This window comes from Camelina sativa, chromosome 11 (assembly GCF_000633955.1).
Source record: "Camelina sativa cultivar DH55 chromosome 11, Cs, whole genome shotgun sequence".
NCBI classification, from domain to species: domain Eukaryota; kingdom Viridiplantae; phylum Streptophyta; class Magnoliopsida; order Brassicales; family Brassicaceae; genus Camelina; species Camelina sativa.
In genome coordinates, this window is record NC_025695.1 from 30,263,773 (window position 1) to 30,284,586 (window position 20,814).

Genomic DNA, 20,814 nt, shown 5'->3' on the forward strand with positions numbered 1-20,814 from the left:
AACCGCTTTTTATTTACATTCATTAAGTGTAGTCGCAGTTGTGCAGTCCAAAAGAAACAGAGACAAAACCGCATCGGACCAACTACGGATCATTTTTGCTTACAAATAGAGTTGGACCACAGCGATTTGTTGTCGACACTTAAAACAGAGCGGTCCGATCCATAGACGGATTGGTCCATCCTGACCGTGGTTACCATTCACCCTTTTCATGATGTTGTTATTTATTTTCCAAAGATTATTTCAGTTTAGTAAATTAAATGGGTTGGTTTTACAAAATAAATGTTTGAAATGATTTTGATATATACACACCAAATGTAAATACACTAATTTGGCTGTGCAACAAAAATTGTGACATAAAGGAAACTTGCAGACGTTTATACTTACTTTATAGCTGCCAACAACCTAGAGTTCGCCCTAGCCGACATCCTCTCTGGCACAACAACTGAGGAAGCTTCTCCCGGCGGTGCCAAGACCGATCGGCGTCGCTGGACACTGGTTCTGTAATCTCCATCTTCTCCTCTGTTCACAAAGTTCTCTTAAGGTCTATTTCCGTTTCTTTCACCGGAGTCCTCTTGAGATCTCAGATCTCAACTCCGGCCATGCGTCAGCTTCAACTCCTTCCCCTTTTCCCTCCGTCTCCGACTACCTCTCTCGGTGAACTTGTTTCTCTGACCCGACAGCCGCCTCCACGAACCCTTGACCGCCCCGGTAACCTTGATTTCTATCTCTCGATCTGGCTCTTCCGACAATCAACTGGAACATCTCTCCACTCCTCGGATCTACATCTACTCTCCAAGTGTTTTACTTGGTTGCAGATAGACGGGAGCTCTGTTTTGATGTCGGAGCCATGGAAGATCTTGACGAAGGTTTCACGATCCCCGACGTTCTCCGTTTCCCCCTTGTTACCTCTTTGTCCCAGGTCTGCTCTCCATTCATATCTCAGTTTCCTGGTAGATAGTTTACTTTGGTTAAACTATAACACATCCTTGAACTGGAACCTACCCCGACCCGATATCGATATCGTTATACCAAGTTCATATCTGTCAGCATTGGTGTTTTCTGCTTGGTCAAGTCGAGTTACTCTCGGTAGCAGAACACTGGTTCTTTCTAGGTTGCTTGAGCTCCACTTGTGTAGAGTCCAGTGTTTATCCGGGTTTGATCTTAACTCCACTCTTTCCCACCCTAAACAACCTTTGGTCAGCTTAATGGTCTCTCTAGTCCGAAGACAGCTTTTGAACCTTAAATTACCATTGTTGTTAGAATGGAATATGAGTCTTTTGGAAACCATGTTAATCGGATACCCTAGGGATGATCCCACTTATGGAGACAGCTTGGTGAAGCTTGGCATTATGATCCCACCTCTACGGAGTGGGGGTTACCGATGCTTCACCAACTTTCTACCTATATCTTGCCTAACATCAAAGATCTTTAAACCGCTAACCAACTACTTCTTGAAGTTCTTTCATATTAGCTTGAAGACTAGTGGCATTATGACCCTCACTCCAAGGAAGAGTGGCTACCACGACCTCTTTAAGTCCTGCTCTAGCAACTTTGGACCAGCAACTACTTTCGTAGTAACCGGTTATCAGAGCCACAACACCCCTGCTCAACCCTTTGGCAACTCAGCTTTGCCAGGTTCATCTCCGCCCAGTCTTCGAAGTTTCAGGATAGTGGCTTCCTACTCCTTTGACTTGCTCATGGAGTCTGCATCGGTTTGTCTTGACCTCACAAGTTCCATATGGCTTCCTAGCATGTGGTTCACAGCTCTCAAGCTCTTTACATCGAATGCCCTTATCTATCTTTGTACTTTTACTGCTCTATGCTTTGGATTAGCTTACCATGTGTTGTACTTTAAACTTTCCTTGTTATGTTACTTTGTGTTTGAAGGGAATGATAACATCTCTTTTTGATAAAAAAAAAAAAGGAAACTTGCAGACTAAATCGAGTGGCTTTTTCCTGGATAACACATTCCTAGTGTGATGTTTCATTTTAATCTTCGAATTTCAAAAAAATGGAGAAATTTGTGATCTCGACGACATACAGCTCGTAATACATGAAAGATGGTAAGACGTGCGTCTTTTGGGAATTGGGATGTGGAGGAATGATTACACAATCCCTAATGGTGTCGATCTTGATTCGATTGGTTTGAAAATCAGAGAAGCTTGTTACATGTGTTATAAATAAAAACTATTTTTGGATTTTCGTCACATATTTTAATCTAGAGATTCAATGAAAATCGAGTATTATATAACAATACAAAATATTGTAACTAAGATAAATGTTTAACAAGAATGAGATATAAAACTATTTTTCACTACAATAACATCATTTTATTTAGAAAAATATAAATTGAAAATATCGAATCTTAGAAAGAAAAAAAAAAATCAATATGTAATGTATAGCACATGCCATAACTCATAGTCTAGTTCGAATTAAAACTCAAAACAAAAGAGTTGGTTAAAACTAAACAAAAAAAAAACACAAAACAACGTTATAACAAACTACTTGGATTTTTGTCTCCTTTTAATTTTCCATCAAGATCATCTAGCAAACGAATGTTTATGTATCTACATAACCCGGAAAGACATAAGTTATATAACTTATAATTAGACACTCCTACAATTACAAGAGAGTTGGTTAAAAATAAATAAAGGAAACACAAAACACATTATAACAAACTCTTTCGTCTCATATGTTAATTTTTGCTATTATCTAATATAATATATAAAGATATAAGTGTTTATTTTATTTTACTTGGATAATTTTTGCTATTATCCAAGTACCCAACCAGAAGAGAGAGTTGGTTATAACTTATAACTAGCTAGAAAGTCTTACAACCACAAGAGAGTTGGTTAGAAAATTAATAAAACAAACACAAAACAAGTTGTAACAAAACAAACATACATTCTTATCTTTCCCTCTTCAGTATACTCATACGCTTCTTAGTTCTTCCACTGAATCAAAAGCCAACCACAATTTGGTAAATGTTTTGTTAACCCATCACTCACCATACCCAATTTTATAGCTGGTTAATTTACAGAAGGTAATAAAGGTATATAAACACATAGATTTTTTATTATTATTGTTAAATGTATAATTCATCTTTTTAAATAAAGAAATTATTTACACAAGAGTTTATGTCATCCAAATCCAAGTACCAACTCTAAATCTTAACAGTATAATTCATCTATTTCTTATAAACGATACGGTTAGCACGAACATACTCTATTTTAACCACCAAAACTAATACGGAAGTGAATATTAATTAAGTATCACAAAACTGTAACAGTTTTTTTTTTCTCTGTTTCAGATTGCCCAAAGGTAAAGGTAGCCATCGAGACGTGGGTTGGTCCACACAGCGTGACCGATTCTATAGAGCATGCATGTGATAGACATGGGTAACAAACGAAGTTTGTGGTTGCAAATTGTAGACCAACTAGTATTTAAGCGAGCCTTGTTTCTCCACCATTTCATCAACACAAGCTTATAACTCTCCCCATAAATTAATTTTTCAATCAAAGAACTAATCAGTTGAAAGATGGAAGGCAAAACTTTGATTCTAAGTGTGCTCCTAATGAGTCTATTCATGGCACAAATTCAAGTTGACGCAAAGAGCTGCTGTCCGACCACCTTTGCTAGAAATATCTATAATGCTTGCCGTTTTATCGGAGGTTCCAGGCCAGATTGTGCAATGCACAGTGGCTGCCACCACGTTGATGGGTCAAGATGTCCTGACGGATATATGAAGAACATTCTGGAAAACAGAGGTAAATTGGTCAATATATTAAGTACTTTATTTGTTGTAAGACAAATCAAGATTTCATTCTTTCTTATGTCTTTTGAATCCTGATTTTTGTCTCAAGGTGATGCTACCAATGAATACTGTAAGGTTGGGTGTACATCTTCGGTGTGCGGTGATTTAACCACTCTCCAGAACTCTGGTAAAACAAACTCCAAAAACTCATTATCATCAATATTTTTTCTTCTTGATAATCGACCAGAGATAATATATATATACAATATCTTATATAATACGAGAAGGTTTTTCTTTAACTTTGTATGTCAATGCGACACTTGGCGATCTATATTTGTGACATATGTTTTTCTCATTACTCTTAAATTAAATATATTTTTTTTATTTTATTTATATATTATATGGTGTATAGCTTGCTTTTTAAAAAATAATTTCATAATGTTACAAAAATATATTTCTTCAAACTTTTAGTTTTAACATATAAATATATAATATATTTTCTAATGAAAGTATATACCATATAATTATATAACCTAAAAATAAAACTACTGATCAAACCAATTAGAACAAAAAAAGTTATACTTTTTAAATAAAAATTGAAGCCAAATTAATTTATGATAGACTAATTTAAAAATATAAATATGTTCTAATATATTTAAAAAATCACATTGTATTCAATAATCATATATATATTGTACTAAAGACAAAACTCAAATAAAATTAAATTATATTTAATTTTCTATAAGTTAGAGTTTGACTATCTTTAAAACGTATGTACTAAAAGAAAAGAAAAATAAAATAATTTCTTAATCACCCCATGAAATGATAGAAAACAATAGTTTCAGAAAATAATTTAATGTTAATTATACTATTTATTTTGAAATAATTATAAAATAAAGATACTATATCGAATCTAAAAAACATTAAATTTGACACAGTTTTCTTTTCATGAATTTTACTCAAAATTTAATGCGAGATATAGTATTAAGATATTTCATAAATTTTTATGACATGAGCCATATTTAATATGCATTATTCCAAAAAAAAATTTATACTAAAGGAGATTACAAGATTAGAGAGTAAACGCTGGAGCATATCATAAATCGTGAATAAACTTATTAATTATTCAAAAAAAACATTGGTGATTTTTCGGTTACCTTGCAAAACATACTCCATCTGTTTCATAAAGAGTGACATTTTGACACATTTCACACAAATTAAAAAAATATTAAAATATACATATATGCCCTTATTTAATAAGTGTTTAATGGAGTAATTTAGTCATAAATTAAGGGTAAAACTAGAAAATCTAATATAAAAGATGCATTGAAAATATAAAATCATGTATTGCAAATATAAAATGACACTCTTTGTGAAACAAAATAGAACTCTAAAATGTCACTCTTTGTGAAACAGCGAGAGTATTGTGTAGATTCATAACCTCATTAGTTTAGTACAAAATTCAGGTTTTAGAAGTTTAGTTTATTGATTGGATGAAATTGAGTCGGTCTGATTTTTTTTCTCAAATATCTTATTTATTTTATTTCAAAATCTGATGAAAAAGTCAACATATAGATATTATAAGTTCAAATATAGTTAATTAAAAAAACATTTATATGTAAGTTAAATAAATTAGAAATGTAGTTAACATTTAGATGTAAGTTAAATAAATTAGAAATGTAGTTATGTCAGAAAAATAATTGGATTGTATCTATAGTTGATATCAATTTTTCTGATTTTGTCTTCTCTTCCGTATACACCAATTGACATGTTGGAGAGTTTATTTTGTTTGATAATTAAAAGAACATAATGAATAAGAATAGAGACAAGGACCGAAAAATAACCCATCATCATAGAAGTATAACACATTTTAAGCATTCATATTGAGTTTCTAATTCACAAGAAATTAGTGAGGCTAATTGAAGAAAATCAAACCTTAGCAATATATTGTGGAGTCAAAAAGAAAATCAAATATTATGATTGATTTAAAGAATATATAAAGTTGTAAAACCACTTGCAAAAGATAAATATTTATCAATTACATTTCGTTACGATTGAGACTAAAACATAATTTTTATTTATCTATTTTCATGGTTACTAAGTTTTGATAATAATTTTCTGGTTTTAGAGATCTAACAAATCATCATATAAGTCTTCTTGATAGTATCCATATATTAAAGCTTTGGAAAAGATGTAGGGAAAGATGAGTTTTATCTGGTAATATTTGTAAACTATTTTCAATACTCTATTTTCGTTTTGAATGTCTGATATATGTCTCTACACAAACCTCATTTGTGCTAAGACTATCTCTAATATATATTCTATTTTTTACTCTAAAATAGTGCATAGTTTTTTTCAATATATCAATATATTATTTACTCTAAAATAGACTTAGTGTAAAAACGTAAAGTTGCATATAGAGTAATCTTACCATCTATTCTATTTTAGAGTAAGATATAGAGTAGAGTTAGAACAAATGTTACTCTATAACAGAGTATTGATAATAAAATAGAGTGGGGTTGGAGATGCTCTAAGAACCTAACAATTTATCACAAAACAATAAAATCCAAAACAACAAAACTTTGAGTGATTTAATTACTTCAATCAAAAAATTTCCCATCTATTTTGTTTATTTTATTTTGCGTCCAAACATAAGAACCAAATATATAAAGCAACACATATTAAATACTTTTTTAAAAATTCATATTAAAAAAAATCCATTTCAAAAATATATTTCTAAATTTAAGATATATCATAATTAATAAAAATAAAATTAAATATATCTCTCGCATCGCGCGAGTCTATTTCTAGTATATATATATATATATATGATTTTTTAAAATTTTTTGACAATTAGATGCAAGTGAAATCGTGAATGAAGCGGTTGAAAAATGTGTCAGCGCATGTTCTACGGTCTGCACCCATGGCTCGATGGATGCAGTCAAAACTGCCTAGATCGACAATCATATCCATCTTTCAACAGACCACGTATATCTTGGTGAAGGGGGTGCTTGTCTTTCATATTGTTGTTTTTCATGTTTTCAATAATTGTCATCTATGTGACAAAAGTATTAAGACTCTCGTGATCGTATCTTAATAATTAAGTTGTTTCAAGTTTGTGCATGTGCATAGAATGTTGTCAATCCTTAGATTGATTATATGCCTTCTATTCTCTATGTTTTAAATATATAATAATTGTGTCTTTATATATTTATTCTTCTTCGCTTAGCCATTTCCAGTTGCTTTGTGTTTACAGCTTATATCGTGACAACATATGCACCTTCGCAGACATTGATTGATAATATGTATTCTCAAATTCTAACTACTTTATTTATACGAACCATTCAAAATGCCATATATAGGTGGCGTTGGATACAAGATTCACGTTGATGAATTTGTTTTAATGAAGAACGATTTAGGAGATAACATTATCATTTTTGGGGCATGGAAATTCATTGGTGCGGGCAGAATGGATACTTATGTGTATAGTTTTCCCCAAAGTCGTCATGCTAAACTGTTACTTTTTCGATATGGCAGCAACTCTTTTATAACAATCTTACTACAATGCTTCGTCAGAAGTTGGCGTTACTAAAAACAATTGGAAGTACACATAACCTTTAAAGCTGTGCAAACCTCATCATGAAGTTGCTTAGCTTGATAGAACTGCTAATTTCTATCGATTATACAGTGTAAAATCCTTGGGATTGTTTTTAATCTTTCTAGGCCATGTTACTTCTTATAATAGTCTTCATATATATTTTTCAACCGGCTAACGTATAAGCTTCTACTTAGATTGCAACGTATTCCTCATCATATCATCGCCAACATCATCACATCTTCATACCATCATCATATTATCATTATCATCATCATCGTATCATCGGAGCTATGTTGTGTGGATAAATAATGGTTAGTACAGGTAGTTCACCAGATCCTCATTTTGAGAGTCTTCTTGCAGTATCGTAATACTCATCCAGTGACAGATGCATATGCCATCTGGTGGACCTCAAGTATTTGTGATATCTTGTTTCTCTCGGTGTCTTGATTAGATTTCAATATGGTATCCTATTAAGCAGGAGAATTTTCTTGAAATGCTTATAAGTTTAAGCTTCTAATGATCATGTCACTTGTTAACACTAGTTGTTATTATAGAAAGCTTTAATTCATTTCCACCCCNCCCCCCCCCCAATTGATAGGTTAACAACAAGGTTAAAATCAAATGTGTATCCTTATATTTAGTGGCTCTACATATTATGCAGTATCCATAAAAGCGTGAAGTTTGGACCATGAAAGAAAAAATGCATTGTTTGTGACTCTATATCTCATTGTTTTTGACGTTTGAGCATAAGAACTTGTAGTTTATTTTGTTTATTTGTATATGATAGATTTCTTTTATTGTAGATATGATGGTGAATCAGCACTGCTAGCTCTCGTGGATGTGTTTGTTTGTACAGTGGATCAAATGAAAGAGCCTCCTCTTGTAATAGTGGATAAAGTTACATATTTGTTCTCTCTTACAGTAAAATGAATTTTCGTTACATATTTGTTCTCTCTTACAGTAAAATGAATTTTCCCTAAATCTTATGACTAATGACATTTCAATTGATATATCATGGTTTTTAGGTGTTTTTAGCCATGATATAAGTCTTATTTATAGAGTATTTTTGGTATTTTTTGAGTCTTTATAGGATTTAGCATGGATGAAAGCATAATGGAGCTAAATAAGAGAATTTGGAGCTTAACCAAGCATTGAGGCTGAAGCTGCAAAGTTGGGAGACAAATTCAGAGGATGCATCGATCGATGCAGATGATAGTGTCGATCGATGCTGGGCCAAAGAAGAAATCGGAAGTTTTCCCACAAGTTTTGAAGATTTACAGAACCACCCCAAAGTTTCCTTATTTGCATCATTAGTCCCTGGACGTTTTTAGGAATATAAATAGGATTTTTGGGTCATTGTTTAGACCTAAGTTATTTTCAAGCTTTATTTTCCCTGCAACTTTTGAGAGAGAAATCCCTAAGAGAAGATTCAGAACTCCTTTTCTTCTTCCTTTAATCTCTTAATGTTATCTATTTTATTCATGATTTGTGTTCTTGCAATTATGTCTAAGTAGATTTGCTTGTTAGGTTTAGGGTTTTCAAAGGAATTCATGAATTGTTAGGTTATCAGATTGTTAGGTTAATATCTATAGAATTCTTCATCTAAATTGGTTTATTGTGTATTCTAGAGTAGCGAGAGCAACATAGAATCTGATTTTAGGTTAATTGATAGACATGAGAATGTTATTAATTTCCTGAAATAATCTTAGATGAGCAAAATACCTATTTACAAAGAGATTTGATTTAGGGATTTTGTGAACTTATCAAACATGAATTTAATGCTAGTTTAATCATTAGGATTTGCAAAGAGATTTGGAATTCTAGTTTTTAGACTTAGATAATTTTCGTAGCGAGAGCTGGTTAATTTTACCTTTGTGATTTGAGTTCTAGAATTGTTCTTAATAAATCCCGACAATTATTTTATCTGATTTTTCTGAATTTCCTGAGAATTTCCCAGAACATATCTTCTCTTTTATTGAATTAACTCTTCTTTTTATTGTTTTTCTTGCTCTTTTGATTTTAATACAATTTATTTATGTTTAGCATAATTAAAAGATTATTAAATCTATTGTGTGATCTAGAGTCCTTGTGGATACGATCCCTAAGTACTACAATTGATCTCTTAATTTGAGAGAGTAGCTCTAGGGTAAATTTGAGCATATCAAATTTTGGCGCCATTGTCGGAGACTCTTTTGATTCACCCTTAGATTAAAGTCTTTGATTTTGTCTTGATTTTTATTTTTCTTGTGTGTTTCAGGTACATGCCTAAGCCTAGCACCAGGAAAAATCCTACTGGTCCGGTTGTTAAGCTTACAAACCAAGAGTTAGGACAACTAGAGCGTGATAACACAAAAGCAGCTAAGTCAGTGAAGATGGTCAAAACACTCATATTGAGACCTGATGAGGCTGGAGTTTTGAGGGATCAAGAGGGCAATGTGCGCAACGAACAAGGCCAAAAACTTGATGCTAAAAGACGGGTCATTCAAGAGGAACTCCTCGTTGTGGATGCGAATGCACGTTGCGTCGATCGACACAACGATGGCATCAATCGACGCAACCAGGAAGGAATCGACCGATGCAACTTTGGCGTCGATCGATGCAATGCCAGAGCCGATGCAGAGAATGTTCAAAGGCGACGGGACGACAATGGAGAGCTTGTCAAGACTCTTGCGGACTTCAATAGGCCAGACTTATTCTATGAGAACCGCTTCGCAATTGTCCCTCCTCCATTCCCAAGGAATGATTTTGAGCTAAAGCCTGCCTACTTTGCTCTTGTTGGACAAAGACCATTCCAGAATCTGCCACATGAGAAGCCCTTAGACCATATTGAACACTTTGAGGATATAGTCACAAGCATCAAGGCTAATGGAGTCACAGAGGACTATCTCTGTTGCAAGCTCTTCCCCTACTCTCTTGCTGGGGAAGCTTCTCATTGGCTAAGACAACTCAAACCGGGATCTCTGACAACCTGGCATGACATCAAGGTGGCATATTTGAACTACTTCTATGATGATGCGATATCTGATGAGCTGAGGATTAAGCTCTCCACCTTTAGACAAGGACCTACTGAATCTTACAAAGCTGCTTGGGTAAGGTTCAAGGCATATCAGAGAGACTGTCCGCATCATGGGTTCTCAGAGGTTCAGTTGATTAGCATCTTCTTCAGCAGTATTGACTGGAGATATCAGATGGCTTTGGATGCTGCTAGTGATGGGAACTTCAAGACAAGGTACCCGGATGAAGCTGAACAGTTGATTGAAAGGCTAGCATCAAGCAACATTACCAAGAATGCAGACTTAGAGTGGAGAAGAGCACATGAAAGCAATGGTTTAAATCAGTTTGCTGCGGTGAATGCTAAGTTGGATACAGTGCACAATCTTCTTGTGGGAAAGAAGTCTGTCTATTTTGCTCAAGATGTTGAGACTTTTGAGCCAAAGTCAGAGACTATAGAAGAAGATGTCAACTATGTGTATGGAGCTGGGTATCAAAATCAAAGATTTGGTCAGAAGAATTGTTTCACAGGAAATCCAAACAGCAACTTCACAAGGACCAATGGATCTTCTTCTTACCAATCCCTCCCTCCACCCAATTCAGAGAGCAAGATGGAATCAATGATTGAGCAGATTCTTCAAGGTCAACAGAAGTTAACAGTAGACTTCAATGGAAAGATTGATTCTGTATACACTGAGCTGACTGAAAAGTTTGAAGCATTAAACACTCATGTCAAGAAGCTAGAGAATCAAGTGATTCAGACTGCTGGGTCTGTTAAAAGACAAGAGGAACTTCTTTCTAGAAGAACTGAGAACCCCAACCATGCTTTTAATGCGATTTTGGTGAAGGAAGGAGACGAAGATACGTCTGTTGAGCCAGCATCGATCAACACTTCACAAGAGCATCGATCGATGCCTACACCATCCAGCGTCGATCGACACAACATCAACATCGATCGACGCACCCCACGAATAGCTCCGATTTCAGTTCCAGCTCCACCAATCGCTTCAGAGCAAGCCTATAAGCCTAAAGTTCCTTTTCCTAAGTCTAGGAGGTCTAAGTAGGAGATTGAAGAAGCTAGATGCAAGGCTATGATGGACAAGGTGATGATAGAGATGCCTTTGGTTGATGTTGTAAAGTTTTCTCCTGGGATTAAGCGGTATGTCAAGAGAATGGTCACCAATGGTTTGAGTCATGAGGAAGCAGCACTGCTTACCAAGGATGTCAGCTCAATTTTGTTGAAGCAGCCTCCACAGAGAAAGAAAGAAAAGAAGCAGCAAGTGGTTGTTTCTAAGGAAGTGAGTGCAATAATTCAGTGCAGGACTGCTGAGAAGTTACCAGATCCTGGAAGTTTCGTACTTGATTGATCTATCTCTGCAGAACGGTTTGCTCATTCACTTTGTGATCTTGGCTCTAGTATTAACCTGATGCCACATTCTGTTGCTGTGAGACTTGGGATGACAGATTTCAAGCCAACTATGATATCTCTTATCTTAGCTGATCGGTCCAGAAAAATTCCTGAAGGTGTCTTAGAGGATATTCCAATCAAGATTGGCGATTGCATGATTCCCACTGACTTTGTGGTGTTGAAGTATGACAAAGAGCCTAGTGATCCTCTCATCTTAGGACGCTCTTTCTTGGCTACAACTGGTGCCATCATTGATGTTAAGAAGGGACACATAGCATTGAATGTAGAAGATTTGGTTATGAACTTTGAGATGGACAAGCTGAGAAGGGTTATCACTATTGATGGTCAAACATTTTTTGTGGAAATTGCATTTGATGATGATCCGATCACATATCTTCATGAAGACATTACTGCTGGGTATGTTAAAGAGATGGAGACACTATGTGAAGACAACGTTCCTCTCTAGATGCTCTTGTCCTCATGCAGGTAATTGTGTTTTCACAACCATCAAAATCATAATTTTTACAATCTTAGGGGAACTTGGAAAACTTTTTCTTTTATATATTCTTAAAACATTTACTTTTACTACATTCCTTTAGTGACTTGTTTTTAAAAATCTTTTTGATCAAACCTTTTTTTCTTCTTTACCAATTCTTTTGGTGGAAAGCTAATCTAACGGCTGGATAACTTATGAGAAAATCACAAAGCTTAAACACACTTAACGTTAACCCAATAATTTATCCAAGAGAACACCGCAAAAACCCTTTAATTAATTTATTTTCGATTTCAACATATCCCTAAGCTGTTCTTGCTCGTAGATTCTCAATCCCATCTTCACAGTCGCTTGTTGTATCATAAGATCGTTCATCACAGAAATGCTCGCGTGGCTCACTTCTAACTCCAAATCCATCAAAGCATTCATCAACCTTGCTCCAGGATGATTTCTCTTACCCGATTCCACTCTTATCATCACATCACTTCCCATAGCCTTCACTTCGATCTTCAACTCCGATACATTTTCCTTGTCGTCGTTACAAACAACGCTAGAAGTCGCGTTTTGTCGTCCCGTTATCTTCTTAAGTTCGTTGAGCTGATTCTGAACCGCGTTTCTCTCGGATTCCGCGTTTTCAGCGGTTGATTTCAGCTCGTTTATGTAACGAACCGCGTCTTCGAGCAACGACGTTTTGTCCATCTTTGATACGTTTGGTACAACCGCTCGTAACGCGTAGAATCTATGGTTTAGCTTCTCGCGTCTCATCCTCTCCGCTTCCACGTGGTTCAACGGCTTCTCTCTACCATGCATCGGTTTTCTCCCGCGCTTTTTCCCCGGTTTCATTTCCGGTATCACCATCTCTTCGCCGGAGAGATTAATCTGAATCGGTTGATAAACCGGATTCGGATTCGGGTTGTGGATACTTGAACGAAACTGAGCTGAAGTCGGGGCTCCGGAAAAATATTTGGATCCTTCGAAACTAAAAAGGTACCGGATCTTATTGAAAAGATTCGAGTTTTGACTGATCTGCTCCGTGGATCCAAGCTCCAACACTCCATTATCCGAAGGAATACATACGATGGTTTGTAACCCTAAAACCCCACCTTGTTTAGCCCGATCACAACCCGACCCGTATATCTGATCCGAACCGGTAACCCAAACCGGGTTATACGTAGTAAACGCCTTACCCGCTAACCCGGATCCGTTACCAAAAGTCCACGTCATTGAAACCAAGAAAAACCACTCCGTATCCGTCACTTCAACGTCATCTTTGGCGTCGTCTTCTTCAACCACCGGAAAAGGTTCGCCGGAGATCATTGAGTTAAGCTCCCGGAGAACCTTACTCCAACGCTCTTTCTCCTCCGGAGACGACGGAATCGTCTTCTTGATCGTCCTCCTCAACCTTCGTCCAGTTTTTTCCTCGTCGTCGCCATTGTAAACTCCGTCGCCCCATTTAAGAACTGACTCGCCGGAAAGGTCGAAGTCGGACGGTTTCCAGAAAATAGCGTAAGTCCAGGGCTCGTGAGTACCACTCAACACAGCATGTAAACGCTTCTGGAGAGTAGTCTCGAGGCTCAGATGATGTTTCGCCGGAGGTAAAGGTGGCCACAAGTCGGAGGTTAAGAGAGCTTCGATCATGGATAAGTTATCATCGGTATTCATCGTCGCCGGAATAGTACAAGTGCTTCGGACTCAAGTCGTTTATTTATATCTAAAGTCTAAAACAAAAACAAAAGCAAGAAGAGAGAGAGGGTGAACTCTTTTGTTTTGTTTCACACGTACGGGTGCATGAAAAATTACATATTCACTATTTTGTTTTTTCTTTTTTTGGATTTTATTTTCATATAAGTTTTAATGATCCATGTGCGATTGCTGATGTTTCACCAGGTGAAAGGACCACATTTTCTAGGTTTTTTTTTTTTTTTTTTACTTAAATAATTAAAACAACAATCATGAATGTATAAAATGATAACTCAGAACATGGTAATAAGGTTTTTCGTTTTTAATTGAACAAAATGGAGTAAAGTTTAGATATAAATAATACTTGAGTCGGAGTATATATTTTATTTAACTGTCGTGTGTAATGCATAATTTTTTCTATAAGCCCTGAACTGTAATGGAAAACCTAAATAACACATTATTTGAAAACTGAACGAGATGGCATAGAAAAAACGAGATGGCAATAGTCAAGCAAGAGAATGCAAAATCTTAAGCGAAGCTAAGATACAAACCGAGTAATGATTTATTGATGACGCACGTTAATAAACATCCATTGTAAATCGACTAAAATACAAACCAATAAAGGTTCCTCAGGTTTAACTTTTGGTAATTTTAGACAATTTTATTTTTTTCCTTTATTTAAGAAAGAGTTAATTTGCTCTGTAATTTTTTTTTGTATGACATGTTATTTTATTATTTTTTTACCTTAGAGTCTAAATTATTAAATCAAAATTAATATTTATCATTTACGTACATATCTGGATAAATTTATACTATCATGTTATAAAAGAAATTTAAATGGTAAAGTGATTTATACTAATACTAAGTTCAATTGTAGAAGACACCATCACATCAGGAATTGAGTCATGTTCCCTACAAATATAGGAATTTGGTTAATGGACCGGCATATTGTGATCCAATTGTTGATAAAAAAAAATTAACATGTTACAAGAGAAAAATCATCATTTCGTAAAATTAGAAATGACAAAATTATTGTTATTTGCTTAGATTTTCTTTCAATTATCTTCATACCACAAATTTTGCAGATTACATACATAAATTGTGAACTTTAAATAACTGCAACACCAAAATATCATAAACTACAGTGTTTTTTTTTTGTTTTTCCTGAATTTTTGTATATTTAGTTGGCTTATGTGGAAGGGAGAGTTTGTAAAAAGATAAGGAGACCAAGAAAACGTAAGGAGGAGCAACTGAGCAGTTACCACCACATCCTCTTTTCATTATTCATGTCTTTTTCTTCATTGGATACACGTATTTAATTGTGTTAACACAGACACAGTTTGTTCTTCAAATCGATCGAAATTTTAATGTTTTAACAAAAGTTATTTATTAAGTACTTAAAAAGTTAGTTTCCATAGTTATTTTATCACGATTTTCCGGTTGGCAAAACAAGTTTTGGTAACTTGCAAGATGTAAGAAACTTTCACAAATTTTGTTAAAATAGTCAAGGTTAATTATTGGGACTGTTTTCAGTAATTAATAAACAAATATTTACGTTTTCTGTAAATTACATGTTTTTCCATTAACAAAAATTACAAAATTGTTTGCCTAGAATGCTTTTTAAACGTTTGGGAAAAGTAGATGCATGCGATGATTGAATGATTGTTTAGGGTATCCAACCAATCCGAAAAGTACGTCTTAATAATTCTAAAAAAGAAACCTCCTACAACCACTTTAGGTAGGGTAGCTATTGAGGTTTAATTTGAATGCAACAACATAATACACAATGTCAGATATAAACGCTCGTCTTCAACCACACCACACAGCTCGTCTCTCTTAAGAACATATTATTTGATTACAGTATTTTATAAATAAATAAAAAAGTTAGTTCTAATAAAACATTCCAAACGTGATGTTTATCAAAAACAGTTAACAGAAGAAGGATATTCACCAACATTTTTTTTAATATATTATGCTATTTTATCTCGGTTTCTTATAACACTTATTTTCTAATTATTTGTCTTTTATAACTTTAAATGCATAATTTTTTGTACTAAACACTCTCAAATGATTATGAACTGATTTATTAATATATTTTCCATAACCTTTATATTTTGTTTTATGAAAATCAACACTCATGAATATGTCTTTGATAAATGTAGCGTGAAGGTATATACTAAGGAATATAGATATTCAGATTGTTATTCCAATTTTTTTTTTTTATCTTGTCAGTTTTTAAAATTAAATTTACAAAACAGGTTACCAATTAAATACAGCAACGTTGTCGTTTTCTAATTATTTGAGACATTTATATCTTTGGTACCTTCTCTTCTACTGCGTTTAACTTACAACCACTTGTCTAGTTGTCTAGCTAGGTAAAGGCAATTGCAATATCATTTATGCAATTTTTGGTCGACGGCCTTTTTATAGAAACAACCTATGTTAATCAAAATTAGTGAGACAGAAATAGAAATTAAGAGACAGAAATAGAAGTCGGAGGTCTAGATAGCTGGACTTACAAATAATGATACAAACAAACAAATTATATGGTCCAAACAATATGTGTTTACATTCGCACATAAGTATGTTATGTTATTTTTATTAAATCATACTTCTTCCATTTCAAATTACTTGTTGTTTAAAATTTTCTCACATAAATTAAGAAATTAATTAAAATTTTTGTTTTACATTTTTAATATATTCTTTATGGTCGAGATTCAAGATATTTAATAGCCTAGGAAATATGTAAATATTCTATAAAACCTAGATTTACTAGGATTTAGTCTTATCACGTACATGCAACTCTTGTAAGTATAAATACTTCTATTCTCTTTTTGGAATATACACACATTACATTCTATTTCACAATATTTCATGGTATGAGAGCATAAAATTCTATGACCTAATTTTTTTTCTCTTCACTACGCCACCATTGCAGCCGTAGTTGTTCTTTGCAACAGGTTGCTATGTTCTTTTCTTCTTCTACAAACACTAACTATTCTTCTACCCTTACTACTACTACTACTACACAACTATGTCAGAACAACAGCCTCCTGCTTTGCTTACCAGCCCGGCCGCAGCCACAACCTCGACGGCCTCTCCCTATCTTCTGAACGCATCTGACAATCCCGATGCTGATCTCCTCTGTTGTTTTAAAGGAGAACAACTATGCTGAATGGACTGTGGAATTCCGCAATTCTATTCAAGCTAAACAAAAGCTTGGCTTCCTTGATGGTTCCATCCCTAAGCCGTCTGCAGATCCAGAGTTAGGTTTGTGGCTTTCTACAAACTCTATGATCGTCGGTTGGATCCGAACCTCCATTGATCCGCCAATCCGCTCTACTGTTTCTTTTGTCTCTGACGCATCCCAACTTTTGGAGAGTCTTTGTCGGTATTTCTCCATAGGAAACGGTGTTCGTAAGACCCTTTTAAAGGATGAGATTTCTGCTTGTACTCAAGACGGCCAACCGGTTCTTACTTACTACGGACGTCTATCTAAACTTTGGGAAGAACTACAGAACTACAAGACTAGTCGTACATGTTCTTGTGCGGCTGGCGCGAACATCGAAAAAGAACGTGAGGATGATCGTGTGCACAAGTTTCTGCTTGGCCTCCATTCGTTCTTCTATTACCGATGTCAAACCGCTCCCGGATCTCTACCAAGTCTACTCCCGTGTGATTCATGAGGAACAGAACCTCAATGCATCTCGCTCTAAGGATCTTGTGAAGACGGATGCAGTCAGTTTTTCGGTACAATCAAGTGTATCACCTCGTGTTACACTTCCCAATACATCACTTTCTCGCGACCGTTCTACTCTACTATGTACTCACTACCATCACAAAGGTCATGAACTCACCGAATGTTTTTTGGTTCATGGATATCCTGATTGGTGGTTAGAGCAAAATCGCCAAGATAACCAATCTTCGTTGCGTGGCCGAGGCTCTCATCGTGGTGGCAATACCAATCAGGGCGGGGGTCGTGGTTTGTCCCGTGGACGTGGTCGCGTCAACACCGCTCACGTCTCCACTACCAGTCTTTCTACGAATTGCAATGATCAGATATCTCAGCTCATCTCTCTTCTGCAAGCTCAACGTCCCAACACTTCCTCTGAACGATTGTCGGGTAAAACATGTCTCACTGATGTGATTCTTGATACTGGTGCTTCCCATCATATGACAGGAGATTGTACTATTTTGATCGATGTCTTTGACATTATTCTTTCTCCTGTTACAAAACCCGATGGCACAGCTTCTCGGGCAACTAAATGTGGCACACTTCCTCTTAATTCTTCGTATAAGCTGACTAACGTGTTATATGTTCCCAATTTCAATTGCTTTTTGATCTCTATCTCCAAATTGCTTAAACAAACGGGTTCTATTGCAATCTTTACTGATACGTTATGTTTTTTACAGGACGTTTTTGAAGGATTTTGATTGGGGCGGGGGAAGTGATGTTCATATATTTTATCCTGTTTTCCAATAATATATTCACATCTTTTGCATTCTTTGCTATAATTTTTGACCATTATTGCATAGTTTTAGGATTGTTCTTGTATTAAAGTGTAGTTGCATTGCATTTGCATCTTTTCTTGCATAAACAGGTGATTTTGGAGCCTAAGGAGCATGGAAGCAATGGTGAGGAGAAGTGAAGCAATCATGAGGAGAAAGCAAAGGAGTTAAGGCTGGAGAACCAAGGTCCGGAGTCCCACTTGACTGCCCACTCGACCAGACACTCGACCGTGTGCTGAGAGAGACTCGACCGAGTGGAAGGAGCACAAGAAAACCCAACTCGACCGGTCACTCGACCGAGCACCGGGTCGAGTTGGCCGAGCCGCCTGGCTATTTTGTCTTTTAGCATTTTTAGGGCTTCCCCTCCTTTTTCCTATTTAAGGACCTTGTACGCTGCAGCCACTAGGAGGCAGCTTTTTAGATTTTCTCAAACCTAGTATTTTACCCTTTTTGGGAATTTATGCTTTTTGCACTTTTATTTTCTTAGATCTTGTACCTCTTTTGAAGGAAAAAACACAAGATACTTCATACTTGTTTGTTTCATAACTTTCAAAGTATCAAGAATTCGAGTTTGATTCCTTCTCCAATATTGTAGATCTCTGTTTTATCTTTCTAATCATGCATGTTTCGTATTTTTCTGGGTTTATGACTTTGCTGTTCATCATGTGTGATTGTGAGTAGTTTCCTTAGCTCTTAGGGATGGTTTAGGCTGGATGGATGTTGTGGTTATTTGATTTGGTCAAGCTTGATTGTTGTAGATCTCTTCTAGGCTAGATGTTCTTAATGCTGATCCTATAACTGAGAGGGTAGGGTTTGATCTCAAGCTTCTTAGCATCACACCAATGTCTAAGGTGCATAGATAAGGCTAGATCTAGAGATTATCATTAGGCTTGCTAAGAGATTAGAAGTCTTGTTTGATTCTTGACATATTGCTTAATGCTTGCTTGTATAGATTCTTTACTTTGTGAGAACAAGTCTAGAAATATATGAGCTTGATTGTTTTTGCCATGAGAGTGGATTAACATGTTCTTAGAGATTAATGTCTAGAGATTAGCTCATGTTGATTGAGGTTTGTTGATCAAGTTAGATAACCACAATCTAAGTTCAGCCCATGAATCCATCCCTAAGACCTTCCTTGTCTATTGATTTCTTAGTCTAAATCCTGTTGTTTGATCGTTGTTTGATTTACTTTTGTCTTGCTCTGTTTTGTCTGCATTGCTCTGTTTTACGTTTTTGTCCAGCTCGACCCTGCACTCGATCTACACTCGATCGAGTGCTTGCTCGAGTTCATTCCCAGAACTCTTGTTTATGATTTGTGTCTGTCCTGTCTTGTTTCTTATTTCATTCTAGTTGCATTTCTGTTGCATTCATTTAGTTTCCTGTTCATTACTTTCCTTGCATTAGTTCATTACCTGCATTACTATAGTTTGATCTCTGTTCTAGTTTCATTATTGCCATAATCATTCTGTTCCATTACATTTAGTATCTTGTCCATTCAGCTTTTACATTCTGCATTTTACATTCTGCAATAGGTTGTTAGTGACAAACACCCTCTATAATTGGCTTAACTTAGACAAGTATTGCACACCTTGATTGCTAGCATTCACTCATTTAGGATTGTTACCTCTTATACTACAATTGCATAAGAGGAATTGAAACACCTTGCTTTCACCATTGTTCATCATCATCATCACATCATTCATTCACATTCCATTTCACACACACACAAGAAAGGAACTCGTTTCAATTTGGCGCCGTTGCCCATTTGAGTGTTTATTTGTGACAATTAGGGTCAATATTAGACTAAGATTAAGTTCTTTCAATCACTTGTTCATCACTAATCTCGAATTTTTCCTCTGCTTGTTTGTGTTGCATTTCAGGTACCACTCGACCATCAACTCGAGCTCACACCCGACCGAGTGCTGATCGAGTGAGTGATCGAGCTACGTCCCGAGTATATTTGCACGTCTCCTTTCAGTCAGCTCGACCGTCCACTCGAGCCTGTGCTCGACCGAGTGCCTGTACGAGTTGCCAATCTGGTTGTTGATGCAAACAAGGTCAAAGGGTAATCACAATCTCCAAGGAATTCTTGCCAACATCAACATGCCACCAAGGGGTTTGAGACATCAGAGAAGAGGAGTAGTACAAGAACAAGAGGATCAAGTAATCATGGAGCAACAAGATAACCATGATCAAAGACCTAGACACATTGGTGCTGGGGATGCACCTAACACACACAACCAAAGAGCTGGTATTGTGCCTCCTGCTGTGGCCAATAATAATTATGAGATCAAGAGTGGATTGATCTCCATGATACAAGCCAACAAATTTCATGGGTTGCCAATGGAGGATCCTCTAGATCACCTTGATGAGTTTGACAG

The 20,814-nt window shown here is 35.7% G+C and overlaps 3 protein-coding genes across 3 annotated transcripts; 2 read left to right on the forward strand and 1 right to left on the reverse strand.

Annotated features, from left to right (window-relative positions):
* Nucleotides 3,462–6,964, forward strand: LOC104724688 (probable thionin-2.4). Its single transcript, XM_010443226.2, has 3 exons — nucleotides 3,462–3,767; nucleotides 3,864–3,941; nucleotides 6,612–6,964. Exons 1-3 carry the CDS (start codon nucleotides 3,539–3,541, stop codon nucleotides 6,707–6,709), a joined length of 405 nt encoding a protein of 134 aa, XP_010441528.1. The 5' UTR covers nucleotides 3,462–3,538; the 3' UTR covers nucleotides 6,710–6,964.
* Nucleotides 12,470–14,030, reverse strand: LOC104724689 (transcription factor bHLH28-like). Its single transcript, XM_010443227.2, has one exon. It carries the CDS (start codon nucleotides 13,904–13,906, stop codon nucleotides 12,521–12,523), a length of 1,386 nt encoding a protein of 461 aa, XP_010441529.1. The 5' UTR covers nucleotides 13,907–14,030; the 3' UTR covers nucleotides 12,470–12,520.
* LOC104724690 lies at nucleotides 16,754–18,447 on the forward strand. The gene is made up of 2 exons (XM_010443230.2): nucleotides 16,754–18,047; nucleotides 18,338–18,447. The coding sequence occupies exons 1-2, from the start codon at nucleotides 17,360–17,362 to the stop codon at nucleotides 18,346–18,348; spliced, it is 699 nt and encodes a 232-aa protein (XP_010441532.1). The 5' UTR covers nucleotides 16,754–17,359; the 3' UTR covers nucleotides 18,349–18,447.